The 18,658-nt window shown below is 37.3% G+C and overlaps 1 protein-coding gene across 7 annotated transcripts in view; it reads left to right on the forward strand.

The window, feature by feature from the left end:
• LOC145690091 (large proline-rich protein BAG6) overlaps positions 1-18,658 on the forward strand; it is a 122,520-nt gene that overhangs the window by 18,621 nt on the left and 85,241 nt on the right. For all 7 annotated transcript variants that reach the window (XM_081764640.1, XM_081764646.1, XM_081764642.1 and 4 more), the window contains exons 4-5: positions 3,287-3,469; positions 8,966-9,140. In XM_081764640.1, the coding sequence (XP_081620766.1) occupies positions 3,287-3,469; positions 8,966-9,140 (358 nt within the window). The remainder of the gene's footprint in view (positions 1-3,286; positions 3,470-8,965; positions 9,141-18,658) is intronic.

Raw genomic sequence — 18,658 nt, forward strand, 5'->3', positions numbered from 1 at the left:
TGAGGACAATTCAGGGGAATAGAAGCAAACCCTGTTAAATCCATTTTTTCAATTTTGTTAGGGAACGAAGACAAAGTGATGCCCTTATGTTTCAGAATTATTGATTTTTTTTAGTGGTAGATTTGACTCATCTGTGACCATTAAAAAAAATCAACAATTCTGAAACATACGGGCGTCATTTTTTCTTCGTTTCCTGACAAAAATGAAAAATTGATTTAGCAGATTTTGCTTCTATACCCCTGAATTTGGAAGCCACTTGAAAGAAAAAAGTAGCGAACTGCAGTCTATGAAGCCAGCATTAAAGGCGAGGATAGCCGATGTGCTGACAATACATCATCCCACAGTCATCAGTGCCATAAGTCCAGGCCTCCTAAGGGCTGTTGCGCAAGGAATTTAGTTATTATTATTGCTAATAATAATATTAGCAGTAGGCTTAATAAAGATTCTGAGTGTTTGTTTGCTCTGCTCATAAGAACATTATTTATCACTTTATGATATAGTTAGGCAGGTGAACAATTGATCAGTTCCATTCTAATGTGATGCATCACGTGTATAAAAACTGGACAAACTGCGAAGTAGGATAGTACACACAGGAAATTAGTAATGATAGCTTTATTATTCAGATCCCGCATACATTAATAAATATGAGAAAATTTATACTTAATAGAATGCTTTTTACGCCATTTCTTTTTTTTTTAAATAAGTTTAAATTGTCATTATAGTATTATTCACGGGCCTGTCAAATAATAATAATAATAAGAAGAAGAAGAAGTTAACCCAGAATACGTCACTGGTATAGTTATTAGTTAAACTAATTAAACTAATATCAACGTAATTGTGAAAGTTTTGTTTTCATGGATATATATATATATATATATATATATATATATATATATATATATATATATATATATATATATATATATATATATATATATAATGATTAGATGTAACTTCAGTATAATCAAGTGTTCCAGTTAGAAACAAAATACAGTACTTTTAACTTGATGTTTTAAAGAATGGAGTTGGGAATATGCACACAGTAATATAATTTTCCCGCTTCTTCAAAGACTACAGAGATGTCAATTTAGGTATGTCGTCTCGTGGGAATATTAGAGAACCCCTGAGGCGTGTCCCTACTTTGGCATGAAGGGCATAAACAAGAAATAATAATAATCCTATTTATAAAAGACTAACATTAGTGCATTACGCTAACTCCTAATAGTAAATCACGTTCATGCTCATTGCAATAATATAATGCAATAATTTAGATTTGAGCATTTATATTTATGTGTCCGCAAATTCGTTGGTCGGCAAATTAGAAAAAGAAAAAAAAAAGAAAAAGTGAATGCAAACAATTAGAGCTCTTAAGTATGATTTTAACCTATAATTAGTGCTTGAACTTTTCGGGTAAACAGTACCCGCACGATACCCCTTGTGTTTGGTTTACTCGATCCTTAGACCTGATAAACCCGTTTGGCCTGTTTGGACCGTTTGACCCGATAGACTCGTTATGAGTTCGTGCATGATAGTTAGAACAATTTGTTACGATAATAAAGTGAAACAACACATCATTTACAATCTTGACAGAATAAGTTTGTTTTAATAAAAACGGGGTTATCAGGCTAACCCCATCCAAGTACGGTTCAATCGGGCGAACCCGATTCATACGGGTCCCGGGTTCGATTCCCGGTGGGGGCCCTCGGTCGATAAAGTGTAAAACGCTTTTTCAGGCCAGCCACCCTGAATGAGGTTTTCCTGGGTTTTCCTCATTCACACCAGGCAAATGCCGGGGTGGTACCTAACTTACAGGTCCCAGGCCGCTTCCTTCCTTCCCTCATCCTTCTTCCTTTCCTTTCCCCGGATTGTGTGCTCGCCGAGGGACGTCATCCCTCAAACGTGAAGGGCTAAATGGCCTTAGATGCTGAAAGCCCAGAAATCTAAATCCTAATCCTAATCCGATTCATACGGATAAAAATACAATATCGGTCCAACGGGCGGTCCAGAATCGATTCTATTTTCCGAGCATTACCGAAAATGCACAGTAGCCCGAAACGACTCGGGCGTAAAAACTACTATATTATTATTATTATTATTATTATTATTATTATTATTATTATTATTATTATTATTATTATTATAGGAGAGCAAATTACTTGTTGAATGACCTGTACGTATTTTATCCCTATTTTAAATGGTTATTCTGGTTTTATGTATCTGCTTATTGGTTTGCAACACTCAGAGAAAGAATAGTTCGAGACTTCATTGTTTGCCCTGGCGACAGGGATAGCGGCTAAGCTTTTGTAACACCGGCAACATCTAACTGGTTGACAAACCGCACGTGGCCGCTAACAACCATATGACAGTTTTACTGCTGATAAGAAAAGTTGGTTTAGCTTTGAATCTCACCATATAATAATATTTATGAGTGTTAATTTCGGCGCGAGAAAGAAATATATATATATACACAAACAAATATTCTGATTTCCCCATATTCTCAAACCTAAACAACTCTTCCCGCTAGTCGAGCGGCTAGCGTGCGCGCCGGGCACGTGGTCACGCGTTTCATACCCGGTGGGAACGCTTTTTAAATTTGAACGTATTTCAGTCTTGAAGTCTTATCTATCAGTGAACAGAAGATCGTTGTACACGTAAATTACAACAATGGTATTGTCTGGGTCAATTCCAAATTTTATACGGAAATTTTGTTGGACTATCATGTAAGAAACTTTTTGTATGAAAATCAAAACAGTGTTTTATGCTTCCCAATATGTTTTTTTGACAGCTGCACCCTGCCTGAAGCCAGTTTATCTAAACAAAGCTAGCAGTGGAAAAATAAATATTTTTTTCTAACTAAATTTCTCTCAACAAGAAAGACTTAGTTACTTTCCGTGCATTAGTTATTTTGTCATTAAAATCAAAGACCAATATTTCTAGCTTCCTAGACCGTAGTTCACTACCTCTCGAATTCTTATAATGCCTAATAAATACAATAGACTCCATGTCTCATCAAGATCCATTCTAGAATCCTGTGCGCTAATCAACCACGTTTTCTCGTTTCTAATTTACTCACAGCTTATTTACTTTAAACAAGATAGTTTCGTTAAGAAACTATAACGAAGGACAATACAATAAACTAAGTGTCCGGTAAGGGTATTTTTTCTTACATGTATAATAACCGATAAGTTTGAAAGTAACATAATTTTGTAGCTTATCTTTGAAACTAATCAGTGTGTGACACGAGCTTTATTGTTAACCATGTAGTTTTGTTTCAATTTAATTACAGATGTTAATGGGAAAGTCATTCATCTGGTTCAGAGACCACCTCCGTCCAGTGGTCCGTCAGGAAGAACCAACGCAACTGGAAATCAGAATCGCCGCAGCCATAGTCACCGGCAAGCTCGCATGGACGGCAGTGCCATGTATCTTGGGGCAATGGCTATTCCAGCAGACTTCATTGATGGGCGAGGTATGCACTATATGTACATACGAGGGGTGGTCAAAAGGTAAGGTTACAAAGCCTGGAGTGAAACGTATATATATTTCATACAACCAATACAGCCAACAGATAATACATACATTATGTTATTTTTCGACCTAATCTCCTTATATCATGGGATGAGTTTGAAGATTCCCTTCTGGTAAAAATCGTGTCGTGTGTTCAGCCACGTTGCCACGAAGTGTTTCACCTCCTCTTCTGAAGCGAAGTGACGGCCTTCTAGGTACTCCTTCAAGTGCGGGAACAGGTGAAAGTCTGTGGGAGCGAGGTCCAAGCTGTAGGGAGGGTAGTTGATGATGTCCCAGTGAAACTGCTTCAACAGCATGGTGGAGCCGTAAACCGCAACTCGACCAGCCGCAAACTTTCTACACCATTCAGCGACGTGCTGACAATACATTACAGTTTCTTCGTAAGCCTCTACCTGTTGTTGGCGAATTTCAGCTGCGGTTAAATGTTTCGCCCACAGAAATCGATTAACTGAGTGGACGTCTTGGCGAGACCAGTTTTCCAAAAGAGTCTCCATTTGTGTGTACCTACAACTAGCGCCGAAGGTGGCGGGTGGCTGAAACTCTGCACAGTTGCTAACTCCATATATTAAAATTACCATACATCCCTTATTCCTCTATAACAGACGAAACTCCAGGAATGTTGGCCTTTGAACCTTAGTTTCTGATTCTCCCTCGTTACTTTCTGTACAAGCTTTAAATAAATTAGAAGACTGGTATGTTGTTTCAGTTATCATTATTTTAATATTTCAAAAATTTAATGAACTTGAACGAAAAAATTTAGAACAGAACATATTCTTTAAGTTGATGGTTTGTTTGAGTAAGTTAAGAAAAATGTGTAATAAATAGCAGGTCTATTTGATCTTATTAATCGTTAAGGACCAAGTAAATACTTTTAGAAATTGTTTCGAACTTATTTAATTTAGTTTTGTACAACAGACCGATACAGTCTGGCAGAATTTGTTAGGATCAAGTTGACGGGGAGGCGTGGGGTATCCATCTTTTTGAGGACAGTAGTTTATATGTGATACACTTTCACTTAATTTCTTTGATGAAGTCTTTTATTGGCAATTTTCTAACCGTGTGCATAGTTTTGTAAATTTTCTTTGTATCAGAAGAAATAATTTGTTACTGGGAATCAAATATTTATATAGGCTTAAATATAGTCCTGTTACCATTTGCATATGGAATAAACATCTATAGTATTGCATTGCAAATACACATTTATCTTTAGAACCTAGAGAGCTTTAATGTCCTATTGAAATGTTAACTACAACTATATGTACATAGTTGTAGTACAGATCTATTCTAATAACCAATTAAGTAAGGTGTACATCCGCAGTACAAATCACATTTGAGGCATTAATCATCCCCTCCGTACAAAGCTCAGAACTTGCCAAACTGAATTGGCTTTACTTTCGTGATCTATTTATGATGGCCAAAATATGTTAGGATTATTTCAGTGACAGAAGTATTTTTTTCGAGCACATCAAATCTCTGAAATACAGAATTTAACATATCAATTATTTGTCGATATTTGAATGCTTTATCGGAATTCATATCGTTATTGTCATTGAATTGTAGAAATGATTCCATTTCTTGATGTCAGCTGGAATTAAACGGTCACATTTAAGTTCTTACTCTGACTCTTAAATAGCTTTTGTTACGGCAGTGTGTTGTAACTTAAAAGGATAAAAACATGAGGAACACTGTAAATATGAACTGACATCATTCTGATAGTGATTGCGTAAAGAATACTTTTCTTCATGATATGTATGCTAATATATCAGACGTTATTAACCCTTTTAAAATATTACGGCAGACTGCAATCATGTAGTTTATCGTAGAGATTTCTAGATGCTACTCCTGCAGTGTCCTTATCTAATCGTTACGAATAATACGTCTCTCTTCCTTCTCACAGGCATTTTATATTCAAAATGTCTGTTGATTCTTATGGGTAGATTGTCGTCGCTTATCGCCACTCATTTGTTCAACTATCATGCACTCCAACTCGAGTTAGGGGCACGATGGCTAAATGGTGCGTGGGGTCTCTGGTTCTATCTCCGGCGAAGAAAGTTTGTGGTGGACAACATCGTGCCCGTGGGTTTTCTGGGGTTACTCCCGTTTCCTCCTACTTTTTCATTCGACCAGTTCTTCCATCATTCACGTGCTCTAATCATAGTTTCCCTTAGCCTAAAGGGCATAATCGTGGGACGTTAAACTCAAAAAATTCATTTCATTCTTTTTCCATCTCGGACTTTCCCATAACATCCACTTTTCCAGTATCTTTGTCATATCCATCACTTGTAATATCGTGTGGAAGAATAATAACAGTACCTTCAGTTACGGTTTCTACTGAATCAATTTGGGGGAACCCATCTACAATTTCCTCCATCGGGAGGTATCGTTGATGACAGTATCCTAATTTTTTCTAGTCATAATTACTGGCCATTGCATAGTTTCTACCTTCTGACTTCCTAACCTCAGGACAGACGTCCTATATATAAGGAAGGATACAGGTCACAGTGATTGTTATGAGACATTAGAATAAGCGAGACAGAAATCGTCATAATTACTATCGTATTCAAGTTCTATGGTACACACAATAGTGACTTATACTTCTTTATTTACCTTATAAGTAGTTTCAAGTAAAAGAGCTTCTGTGTATTCTTGTACAGAAAAAAGAAGAATTTTAGATGTACTTGAAAAGAGGAAGAGAAACTGGTTTGGGCATTAGCTGAGAAGAAACTGTATTATGAGGGACGTACTAGCAGGAAAAATAGGAAGAGGATACAGTTGATGAACGGTATTAAAACAAAATTTATAGTGGAGGAAGAGGTTAGCTGAAGCTTTGGCCAGTATCTGTCATTATTGGATGAGAACCTAGTAATAGTCAACTAAATTGAAACAGTATCATCTTTTGTTCTCAGTGCAAAATGGAACTGAGAACCAGAATTAAAGAACGTAATTTAAAAACTGAAGGCGAATGTTATTCAGGAGCCCACTTATGCATATAAACTATACACGACGAACTACCTAAAGTGGGGAAAACATTTTCACATTGAAATGAAACGTAAGCTCATTTTAGAAAAAAACATTATCTCCAAGCATTTTATTTCATGTCAAGGGATTCCAGGATATTGTCATCTTATTATAATAATTGTAATCCCACCCCCTTCCCTTATAGATTAAACGTCAAAAAATTGCTGGAACATGTCTTATTTTAAATGAAAAGTCCAAATACCAAATTTCATGTCTTATTATAATTATAATTCCGACTCTCTTTTGTCTTTCCATCCACTTTCTATCCTTCTAGGACAAATACCAAAAAATTGTTGAAACATTTTCTATTATTTCAAATTGGAAGTCTGTATACCAAATTTCATGTTTCTAACCTTCAGGAGTTCGGAGATATGGACATTTTAACATAATAATTGGCATCCCTATTTTCCCTTCCTCCTTGTCGGATTTCCAAAAAATCTTTCATTAGTGGTACCTTGCGCGGTTTGGCGTGGGCATATATAAAAGATATTCTCGGAACAGAGTCAGGAACTTCATTTTCCTTTTACAGTGGCAAAGGTGATAGTAAGGAAGTTTGTGAATGTCTTTCATATTACATGGAATGAAGAGTAGCAACATGGTGCAACAATGCTATCAAATACTATCAGCGTGCATGTCACTCTCCCAATAGCCGTAGAATATCAGATATAAAAGTGGTTAGCAACCAAAAACGTTCGTGCGAATCGAAATTAAACTTTTTGTCCATCTGGAACTTTCATTGAATTATTTTCGAATGTTGCAAATATTTTTCGATGATCAGGAGACACATTTCAAACTGCTTGAGGTATCACGGAGAATCATTTCGCAGTTTTTTTTTTTTTTTTTTTTTTTTTTTAATTTATGGGAATTACGTAGTACTATACTTCATGTTCGTTGTTGAAATGTTCGAAAGATTATACTGAGTCTAAAGTATAATTTGTTTCAAAGGCCTCGAAACTTGAGTAACTATTAAGAATATTTTCCAACAGTCGGAATGGGGACACGCTCAGGAGTTACGCCGGTTTTTTAATTTTCTGTATAATATTAGCTTGAAATACTCGTTCTTTGGACGGAAATAAGAGGTTGTGAGAAATATTTGAAGTTTCATCGTTCCCTTTGGATACGCAATTAAGTGAATTTGTAATAATAAAAATCCATAAAACGCTGTATTTTAGGGATAAATTTTGTGCCTGTCTTTTTGTTGGGATGCAGCTTTTAATCAGAGTGTCATGATAAAATACCCAGCTTGAGGTAGATCCTGTGTTCCAAATTCGTTTCAAACGGTTCTGCCATTTGTCTGTGATGCAATCACAAACAACAGACAAGTCCATTTCAGTGTACAGAAATTGTCCCCTTCTCTCTTCCGTTAAAAGAAAAATTTTCTAAAACTATAGAACACCTGTCCTCTTGTCATTCTGTTCGACTGAAGTTGGGCTTAAATGTCATCGTGACTGTTACCAATCAGCTTAGCGATCCCGAAACTATGAATCCGGTAGTAATGTTAATGATATTAGACATTTTATTGTATTTTTCAACCCCACTCTCCATGCCAATGGGCTTAAACGACTTAAACGCCATTAGGAGTGTCACTGTTCTTCAAAGCCACCTCTGAAAAGTAATAATTCGATACTAATATCGATCGTTTAGGATTATTTTCACGTCATCCCTTCTCACTTCGTACTCCTAGGGGTACTCACATTTCATTTATATATGGATTTGCACTGAATTAGTTTTGATTCGCTGCAGAGCCTTGGATACGGAAGGTAAACGTAGAAAAAGCTATAAAACACCAAGAAAGGAAACAAAGTCGTCGGGGAAGAAATATACAATAAGATTTACATTATTTATTTATTATTTTCGTGTGTTTTTATCTGCGTGGGCTAGGTTTCAGAGATTCGAAAACTAGGAAGTTCAAGAGTTAATCAGGAATTAAAATTAAAAAAGATTTTCCAAAAGTTGTAGTGATATTTTTTTGTTCTTTGTCTTATAGTTAGTTACTTGGTAGTGTTGTTGTTAGGGCGTACTTTGATTTTCCATTATAATAGCAGAACGTTCATTACCCATTTCTTTGCGGTATGGACAACGAAGCAATACGATTGAAATGATCAAATTGATCCAATTCATAATCAAGCGCTGAATCATTGTCGCATTTTTAATTTCTTACGATTATGTACGAGGCTAAGGGAGATAGTAATATTGAGATGGATGATAATGATGAAATGACGAAAGCAGGAGGAAACAGGACATACGCCCAGGAATTTCTGCGCACACGTTATTTGTCTACTACTAAGCGCACTTAGGGGGAGGTAATATCACAATTGATCAACGATTCTTCCAGTACAAAGTACGGGTAGATGATGTATTTATTATTGTTTTTACATTTAACATTGTATTGATTGTTACAAAATTCCAATTCTAATAGGTTCAAGGCCTTCACAACCTACACAAAGTGTATCACATATGCGTTTGTCTGTTGCACAAAGTATGTTGACGCAAGCGGGTGAAATTCTGACTCGGCTTGAGAATCCTGAAAATGAACAGCAACAGTCTCAAGGAGACGCCGAAGCTACAACTGAAGAATCTGCAGAAAATGGCAGGTGAGTAGTAACAGTAATAATATCAATATGATTCTTTTCTCAATAATATTAAGAAAAAAAAAAGTTACGCAGCCATAATCAGTAGTCAGGAGTTCCTAATAGTACGTTCAGAAATTTTAAAATTTGTAATGGCATAACCGTTATATTTTCCTTATTATCGAATGTCAGTTAAATCAATTGCACATTTTACATATATTTCATGGCCCCGCGTAGCGTAGTCACTAACGTTCTTGCCTTTGGTGCAAGCGATTCCGGGTTCGATTCTCGGTGGGGCCATTCAGTTGAGGTTGCCTTGGATTTAACTCATTCACACCAGGCAAATGCCGGAATGGTATCTTACATAATGGTCCCAGGCCCCTTTTTTCTTTTCCCAATTCTCCGGGTAGTGTGATCGGCGAGGGACATCATCCCTCATACGTTACGGGCTAAAAATGACCTTAGACGCCGAAAACCCAGAAGTATAATCTCCCAATTCCTTACACACATGTCGTTTATTTCGTTAGAATGTGATTTCAATCCGACCGATTTCGGATTTTTGGAGTTGGAAATGAGTAAAATGATTAATATATTTGCATTTAGTCCTTCGTTCACAGTTAAAAGCCAGATCTGTCCACTAGTGTGTTGGATGCTTGCTCACTGGGAATCGAACCCAGGACCTTGGACACTGAAGTCACACACTAGCCGTTAGACCATTCATAGGGAAGGCAAAAGAAATAGGGTAGATGCAATATAAAGATTCAAATGTACCACAGTTAAAAATCCTGCATTTAATAAGTAACTGAAAGTAAAGAATTACAAACTAAACCCTGAAACGAATATTCCCCTCTTCCCTTCGATAAAAGTCAGTCTTGATGAAATATTATGTATATGATAATCCCGGGTGGACCAATTCCCGGTAATTTCAATAAGATAAAATAATTGGAATCAATAATTAGAAGGTATTTTCACTTTAATTATAAAGTCCGTGTTAAATGATGTGAAATGTAAGTATTGAAGTTTTACCCTTAAAAAATTTTATTTTTACTGAATTGTTTCAACCACTCTTGATATGATCCTCCTAAACAGCATTGAGCTGTTCTCTTTAAATAAATATTTTAACAAGTATATATGCAGAATATTCATGAACTATGGAAACAAACTTCTAGAGGTTATTCTACAAGTGAAAAGAGGACAAAAAGTCCGTATCAACCCGTATTCGGCAACTAAGTAGTTTAGTGATGGCCGTTCGAAATTATGAAAAAATGAACTTGCGAGCTACATAATGTCAAAACAGGTGCTCATCTTTGATTCATAACCTGCTGTATCCAAAAATACACGCGTAAGAAATTTTCTCACAAGAGAAAAAGGATTCCTGGTTATTCCGGTAAGTAAAAATGGGTGTAACTGAGCGTGTCTGGGACTGTATGTGTGTTTGTTGAGATCCTGAGACATTGTCTTCTTCTGTGGTTATTACCTTCACAGACCGATTTGTTGGTGAGTACCTAATGCTTATGACCCCACTGATAGAACCGACCAAATGCAGACTTGCCTCATCATCTACACAGATCTCCTGTCAGCCTTAGAGAGATTGCATATAACCCTAACATAGGATAATGGGACACGTTCATTTTACAGTAGAACCAGAGTCTTTTCCTAGCAGTTATACCTACTGGTTGATGGAACTTTCTAACGAGTAGGAGTCTTCCAACATCTGCAATATTGGCGCCCGAGTGTTGACACAAGCTCATCTCCCGGCAGAGCCCAAATCAAACCTGGGAACCCTTAGAAACCAGGGGGGCGGGTATCTTAGTCCCAACCCAGCCTATCTTTATTCTTCAAAGGCACAACTTATCGCTTAGGGGTATCGCAGATACGTCGAGATTCTCCCTATCTCATCCCGGATGTAATGTTAAGTGTCATGTTACCATTTGGGATTGAGCCTGAAGTTGCTTTATTCGGGTGAGTTTACCTCTTAGGATTTACCCAGTAGTAGCTTGCTATCTCCGGGATTCGACAGCCAGACACCCCTTGTAGCATTGTCCAAGCAATGTAGAACTTACTCTGTTTACGGTAGAGGTACACTGTACATTACCGGAGCTAATGACTGATGTAGGGGGACTGTCGAAGCATTCATTTTTATAGGGAGTTCGCCAAGGCTTCAACCACTCGTAGGCTTGTCCAAGGAATACAAGGCTACTTATCTTTTACGTGTTGAGGTGCCACTAGAGATGCAAGGGCTCGGAAAAAAACCGGCTTTTTTGGAAAAAAAACTCGGTTTTTTCTGCTTTGCTTTTTTGCTTGGGAAATTTTGGGCTTTTTTCAAAATACTGCTTTAAATTGATAAAACAGACTTTGTATCGCTTCTCTATAACACAAAAAATCATTTAATTAGTGGTTGATGCTGATAATAATATAAAACATCGAAAATAAACTGAATTTCGAAAAAATATTTCAAACAATTTTTCTTCAACATATTTACATTATGAATTCCACAGGATTAACCAATGTATATAATAAGAATTTTTTAACCTCCTATATACAAAAGTAAGCAGAGTTGGCAAGAACCGTGGTTGTTTTTGAAAATGCCAAAAACCCGTTTTTTGGGGGATGTTTAAACCAGGCTTTTTTGGTTTAAACCAGGCTTTTTTGACTTAGATTTTTTTGCTTTATGTATTTATATTACATATTCACAGAAATAGCCTAAGTTTGTTTCGCCTTGATGTTATTATGCAACAGCGGGGTTATGCCGGAAGAACTCCCATAAGCTTAAAGAAGTGCGGTCAGTAAATTTCTTAAGTTGAGAATCTCCCGCCCTAGCCATTGGGAAAATCCCGTCATTACTTGAAATGCAAGACAATAACGGGAAAATCCTGTTATTGCTTTGCATGTAAAATTTAAAGGTCAACGTACCATAATCAGTACGCTAAAACTGAGGTATTAAATTACAAATTTAGTACCGGTACGTAGATATCATTGAAAGTCCAATCCAAGCTAATGTTGGAAGCTACGTAGGCAATCGATAAATTTTGCCAATTTCTATCAATATATTTAAGCAATATTGGCTTCTTTATAAAACAACACGCATTTAGGCATGTAGAAATATACAATTTGGTTTGTTTCGTATATTTAGGCTTAACATCCTTACGAAATACCGAGGTTATCAAGGAGAAGACTTTCGCTTAAACTGACATCCGAACCGCTACTTGGGTTACGCATGAAAGAAGGATTGTGGTTCGACCGAGAATTGAACATGGGACACCTTGATTAAAAGGTGAAAGGGAAATAAAACTATTGCAGGTAGTTTGATATCTGGAAACGTCACCATGAAGTTCACACGATTCGCATTTTTCATTCTTTTTATTTTTGTGGTTTAAACTAGTGCTGTTGAATTTTTGTGACATTTGCGGTTTTCGGTTTTTGAGAAAACCGGTTTTCTGAAAACCGAAAACCGCAAAAGCGGTTTTCAAAACCGAAACCGCAAATGCGGTTTTCAAAACCGAAACCGCAAACGCGGTTTTCAAAACCGAAACCGCAAATGCGGTTTTCGAAACTGAAACCGCAAAAGCTCTTTTCGAAAGCGAAAGCCGCCCGAAACCGTGTTTGCGGTTTTATAAGGGATTGTCCTTTTCAGAGCAGAAACAATGTTTGCTGTTTTTAATTACACCTTTTAACAATTGTGAAAGCATCTATCGATCGAGACAAATGTATTGATTTATATGTGTGTTTTAACTTTTTTTTATTTGCTCCAAGGCTATTATTGTAATATGTGCAGCACAGTGCGAAAGGGATAGTTCGATGGTTGTACAAGTGACAGCTAAATTAGGGTTGCCATATTTTAAAATCAGAAAAGTGAGGGGTTCTAAACCGTAAGTATTGATGTGAACTTCTGTGTTACAAATACTGACCTGCGATCCTTAGTACTTTTTTTTTTTTTTTTTTTTTTTTTTTTTTTTTTTTTTTAGTTATTTCTTTGATGACACTTCCAATGTACTTTTCGGCTGCAGGGAAGCAAACTGGATCCCACCTGATTTTTATATATGTTGTAAATTAGACCACAAGGAACACGTATCTGAAGGAATTTTGACATTCCGAATTTCGGAACTCGAGATATTCGATCTTAAACTGACCAGGAAGCAAAAAGGACCCCATTTGATTTTTATATATTTTGTAAATTAGACCACGAGGAACGCGAATCTGAAGAAATTTTGACATTCCGAATTCCCGAACTCGAGATACTAGAACTTATACAATAGTTTTATGTAATATGTATAAAAGTAACGAAGAAAGTTCTGTCGCTTTTTGACCTATCATTTAGAGCATCGATATGTCACCTAAGACGTACCTGGAAGATCAAAAATAGTACCCATCAGTATCAATGAACTTCTGCCTAAGTTCGGGTTGGGCATGGATTCCTTCGCGGTAGAACTTGGTTTGCCGTGAAGTGAAGAAGGTATCAAGTGCATTTAGCACCTCTACTACGGAGTTGAACTGGAGTCCTTTCAAGTGAGTGTCCAAGGAAAGGAACAGGTGATAACAGGACGGTACAATGTCCGGACAGTATGACGGATGCAATAGTGTTTCCCATCCAAAGCGTAGGATAGTGTCCCGGCTCATTCTAGCTATGTGGGGCATAGCGTTGTTCCGTAACGAGGGAACCCCTTAGCGATTGAGAAGTGCTGGCTCCAGGGTTTTGAGTTTTTCTTGAACACGGCTCAACTGCTGACAGTACACAGTTGCATTGATGTTCTGCTCTGACCACCCGGTAGCAGTTCCCGATGCACGATGTCGTGAGCAGTCCACCAAACACACAGGAGGACTTTCTGCTGCATTGCTGATTTCAGCTGTTTTGGAACCGGTTCGTGGGATTTTAACCAATGATGATGACGCCGTGGAGCTTCGTACAGGACCCACTTCTCAACACATGTCAACATCCTGTCCAGAAATGGCTCCTTCCTCAGACGAGACAGCAAAGAATCACAGGTGTCTGCACGCGTAGCCTTCTGGCCCGGAGACAAATCATCTGGGACACATAGACCCAACTTGTAGTGCTTCCCAAATTGATGGAGGTGCTGGAGAATGGTTTCTCCATTAACATTGAATGTTAGCCCCAGTTCCTCACATGTCTGTCCACTGTTCGGCACCCTCACGAAAGGCCTGAGGTATCTTCCGCCCCGCTGCAGTGGCGTTTGATCCAAGTTTGAACTCGTACAGCATACACGCCCTTATGATGCTCTGTGGAGGTTCCATATTCACTCCGTCCTTACACAAGTTCACGATGTAACTGAACTGCCACAACCAGGTAGAATGTTGGATATACCCACACCAACAACTGACCTTCGCCTTATCTCCATTCGCACTCAACTCACGGTATGAGGGTCAATTGAATATAGACCTCCACAAAAAGCGACAGAACTTTCTTGGTTATCTTTATATATCTCACAGGACATAATATGTTTCGTATAGAGAATATTGTGTTTTTTCATATAGATAGATAGCGTCTATATTAAACTTTAAGTTTTAATATCTCGAGTTCCGGAGGTCGGAATGTCAAAACTACTTCAGCTTCGTGTTCCTCGTGATCTAGTTTACAAAATGTATAAAAATCAGGTGGAGTCCGGTTTACTTCCGTGGTCACTTTATGTTCGAATATCTCGAGTTCCGAAACTCGGAATGTCAAATTTCCTTCAGATTCTTGTTCCTCGTGGTCTAATTTACAAAATATATAAAAATCAGGGGAGGTCCAATTTGCTTCCCTGCATCCTACGTTTCAAGCGAAACAGTTTTCCAGAGTGTACATTTTGCTTCAAACTGAGTTCTGCCCTGGCTAAGAAACGTAAATTCGCTTCTATAAGAGTCTTGGAATTGTCGTTCGGCATTCTTTGTAGCTTGTGAAGGCATGAATAATTCAAGTATGTTTGTTACAACATCTACAAACGAATATTCATTCGTATAGAACCTCCAATACATTTCATTAAAAACACATGAACTACACAAAGAAAACCATTGTGCATTAGAGCAGATCTCTTATTAGCAAATAATTCTGCACACGTGCACTGCTCAGATAGCCCAGAGCCTGAGCCTGAGCGCGAGTCCAAATTTAACTCAATCGCGATTGAGATTGTCAGAGATGTAGCGGTTTACGTTGAATATACCATACCAACACTTTATCAACTAAGTCCTCTTAGATTTTTCTCCAATCCCAAAAAGCGGGTGTTTTTTCGTGATTAAGATATGTTTAAGCGGGAGACGAATATAGAACCTGAAAATCGGGTGGTACCCGCTAAAATAGGGTAATGAGCCAACACTAAGCTCAATAGAAATAAGGTATATCCCTATTTAAGATCACTACACATGCAACTCATGAAATTCAATTTGAAATATCATCCACTTAGACTGACATCTTTTATATTATTATTACTCTTTCCCCTTGTTTTAAAAATAGTACTGCCACTCTTTCTTTTGTTAACAAAAAGACACCACCTCCCTTTCTTAATAAAAAAAAGAAAGAGAAAAGAAAGGAAAAATCTCTATCTCAATACACAATTTTATTGTTGATTTGTTCCCACTTCGATAAATGTGAATGTTGTGGTTTTGCATGTGTTGACTGGTTTCTTATCGCAAGTCCCAGACACCTGCAGTAGTTTATACGTGAAGGAAACACCGATCATATTTTATTCTGTATCTTTTTACTTCCCAATAACGATAGCCGTGCCTCTTTGAGAAATTGCAACTTATTTTTTTATTCTGCCAATTGTAAAAGTACATTCACCAAGAATTTTCCTACACTTTAAGACATTTTAAGAAAAAATACCTTCTTTTCCTTCTGCAAATTTGGATCATATTTTCCCTACGCCGAGGGAAATTTCCCTCCATCTGGCAACTGTGAGCCGGAGTGGGGAAAGATTCTTAGCTGTTTTCTCGTCGTTACTTGATATTAGTGTGACATTTGCGGTTTTCAAAACCGAAAACCGCAATGCGGTTTTGAAAACCGAAACCGCAAAAGCGGTTTTCAAAACCGAAACCGCAAAAGCGGTTTTCAAAACCGAAACCGCAAAAGCGGTTTTCAAAACCGAAACCGCAAAAGCGGTTTTCAAAACCGAAACCGCAAATGCGGTTTTCAAAACCGAAACCGCAAATGCGGTTTTCAAAACCGAAACCGCAAAAGCGGTTTTCAAAACCGACATTTCGGTTTTATGAAATTTCACTTTTTTCAAAAACCGGTTTTCGGTTTTTTCAAAAACCGATTTCGACAGCACTAGTTTAAACCAGTTATTAAAAAAAAAGTTGGTGTAAATCAGCCAACCCTAAAAGTAAACACTTCTTTTTAAAGAATACACAAATAACTAGCAAAATAGTATGTAGTATTGTTACTTCAAAATATTCCATACCCTCTTTTTGAAACAAAATAAAATTAAAATAAAACATAAGAGAAATACTTAGATTTATATGATACACTTAAAGGCTGCACATCTAGAGCTTTTGGTTCTGTATATTCTTGAAATTCTACAGTTAAGTTTTATAGAACCACCATCACAGTTTACCCAATCCTCAAGTTTTCTGAATTTTTAACAAGAGGGATTCAACATATCATTACGGAACTCCCTCCCCCCCCCCCCCAAAAAAAAAAGACTACGGAATATATTTAAGTTAAGCTAAATACAACTGCACAACAAACATGACTGAGTGATTAGCTTTTGCGCTTCTATCGGGAAGTCCGGGATTCAACCAGCATTCGACCATTCTGACAAAGCTTTTCTTCATTCCATCTGTGAATGTAGAAATAGTGCGTGTACTGTGAGTTGGGCGACTTCCTTTTTTATTGTTTTTAAATCGTTATTATTACTAATTACCAGCAGTGACGGTTTTGCGAAGGTTAGGGGGGCGGTCTTTCGGACTGAAGCCCGTTCCCCAAAGTTACGGAATGTCTGCAACAAACGAAATATCTATTATTTATGCCTTTACTCATAAACTTTAAGCTCCCGTCAAATAAAAATTACGAATGTTTAAAAAAACTAAACATTAGTAAGAAATCCTTCCCAAAATACTTTTCTAAATCCGCCACTGATTCTCAGTATAAAATGATTTTTAAAGTTGTATCCGGAAGATTATTGCTAAATATATAAACGAAACGAAATATTAGTTATGCCTGTACTCATAAACTTCAAGCACTTCCCAAATAAAATTAGGACTTTTTAGGAAACGAAACAATCAGAAAAAACCCTCCTAAAGTACTTTTCTAAATCCGCTACTGATTATTTGTATAAATTAGTATTCAAGGTTGTGTCCGGAAAATTATTGCTAAATCACTTCACAGCTACAGTATAACAGAAATGTGGAAGTACAGTTTGACGGATATATTGAAAAACGTACGCTTTGACGGATAAATAGAAAAACGGGCAAGTTTAACTTTTGCGCTAGAAGCTAGAGTACTAAAAGCTCTTAGAAATGAAACACGGATGACAAACTAGAGAAGAAAAAAGATGTCGATAACTCAAAAGTTAAAATAAAGTTAAATAGCCTCTAAAATTACCCTCAAATACTACATTCTTCATGTTAGCTTTAATTCGTAAAACATGTGCTCCATCCATCTTGATGGTGAATTTCAGAACGAAATATCACATTCAGGTCATGGAATTTTTATCTAACTATAGAATATACTATAAGAAAGCTATTTAGATAGAAAAATCATGAAGTTGAAAAAAGCCAAAATTTCCAAAATTCTCGTTTTTTTCCCAAAAAAGCCGGCTTTTTTGCATCTCTAGGTGCCACGTCCACGTCGATGCATAGCATAATTCCGAATTCAATGGCACGCGCAGGTTGCCTTCGAGAGAAGGACCGTGACCAGTACCCTCCTCTGGTAAGGACGACGAAGTTTCAGTCCCCGACTACCTTTATTTACAGTAAAGATACATCGTATATTACTGGACCTAATTACTAATGTGGGCCGGACTGCTTACGCAGTAAATTCCATTAGGGATATGTGTTCAGTAGGGGAGTTCGAAATCCAGACTTTTAACTGGGAGACCTGAACTACTTCAAGTTTACTCTCCTGGACCCAATGACACGAGTTAATTCCGCATTTGGGAGGATAGCCGAAGCTGTCAAACCCCCAGTACGGGGGTCGCGCTCATGGTTCGCTAGTTGGAAGAGATTTTTTGCAACTGAAGCCATATGAGGAGATCAACAAATAGTTATCCTTCCCGAAGTTTCCGTGGCCTGATTTCAGTAGGCCGTTGCAGCCCACCACCACCAATCAAGATAACTGAATACAGTAGATTATCAGGATGCGTTTAGTTTCCAGTAAAATCTTCTAATTTCTCGCTACACGTGATCATTACCATTCAGGCTAAGCATTCCCATTCGGTCCATGCGTTCACTTAGACGATGATTTGTCTTTACCATCAACAGGGTGTCTGCTGGTCATGAAAGTCATGAAAAAGTCATATATTTTGCTAAGTGGTCATGAAAGCCATGAAAAAGTCCTTTATTTACCCAACTGGTCATGAAAATCTGAAATTTCAGAGTATATTTTTATACTT

Source organism: Thermobia domestica, chromosome 7 (assembly GCF_964235325.1).
Source record: "Thermobia domestica chromosome 7, izTheDome1.hap1.1, whole genome shotgun sequence".
NCBI lineage: Eukaryota > Metazoa > Arthropoda > Insecta > Zygentoma > Lepismatidae > Thermobia > Thermobia domestica.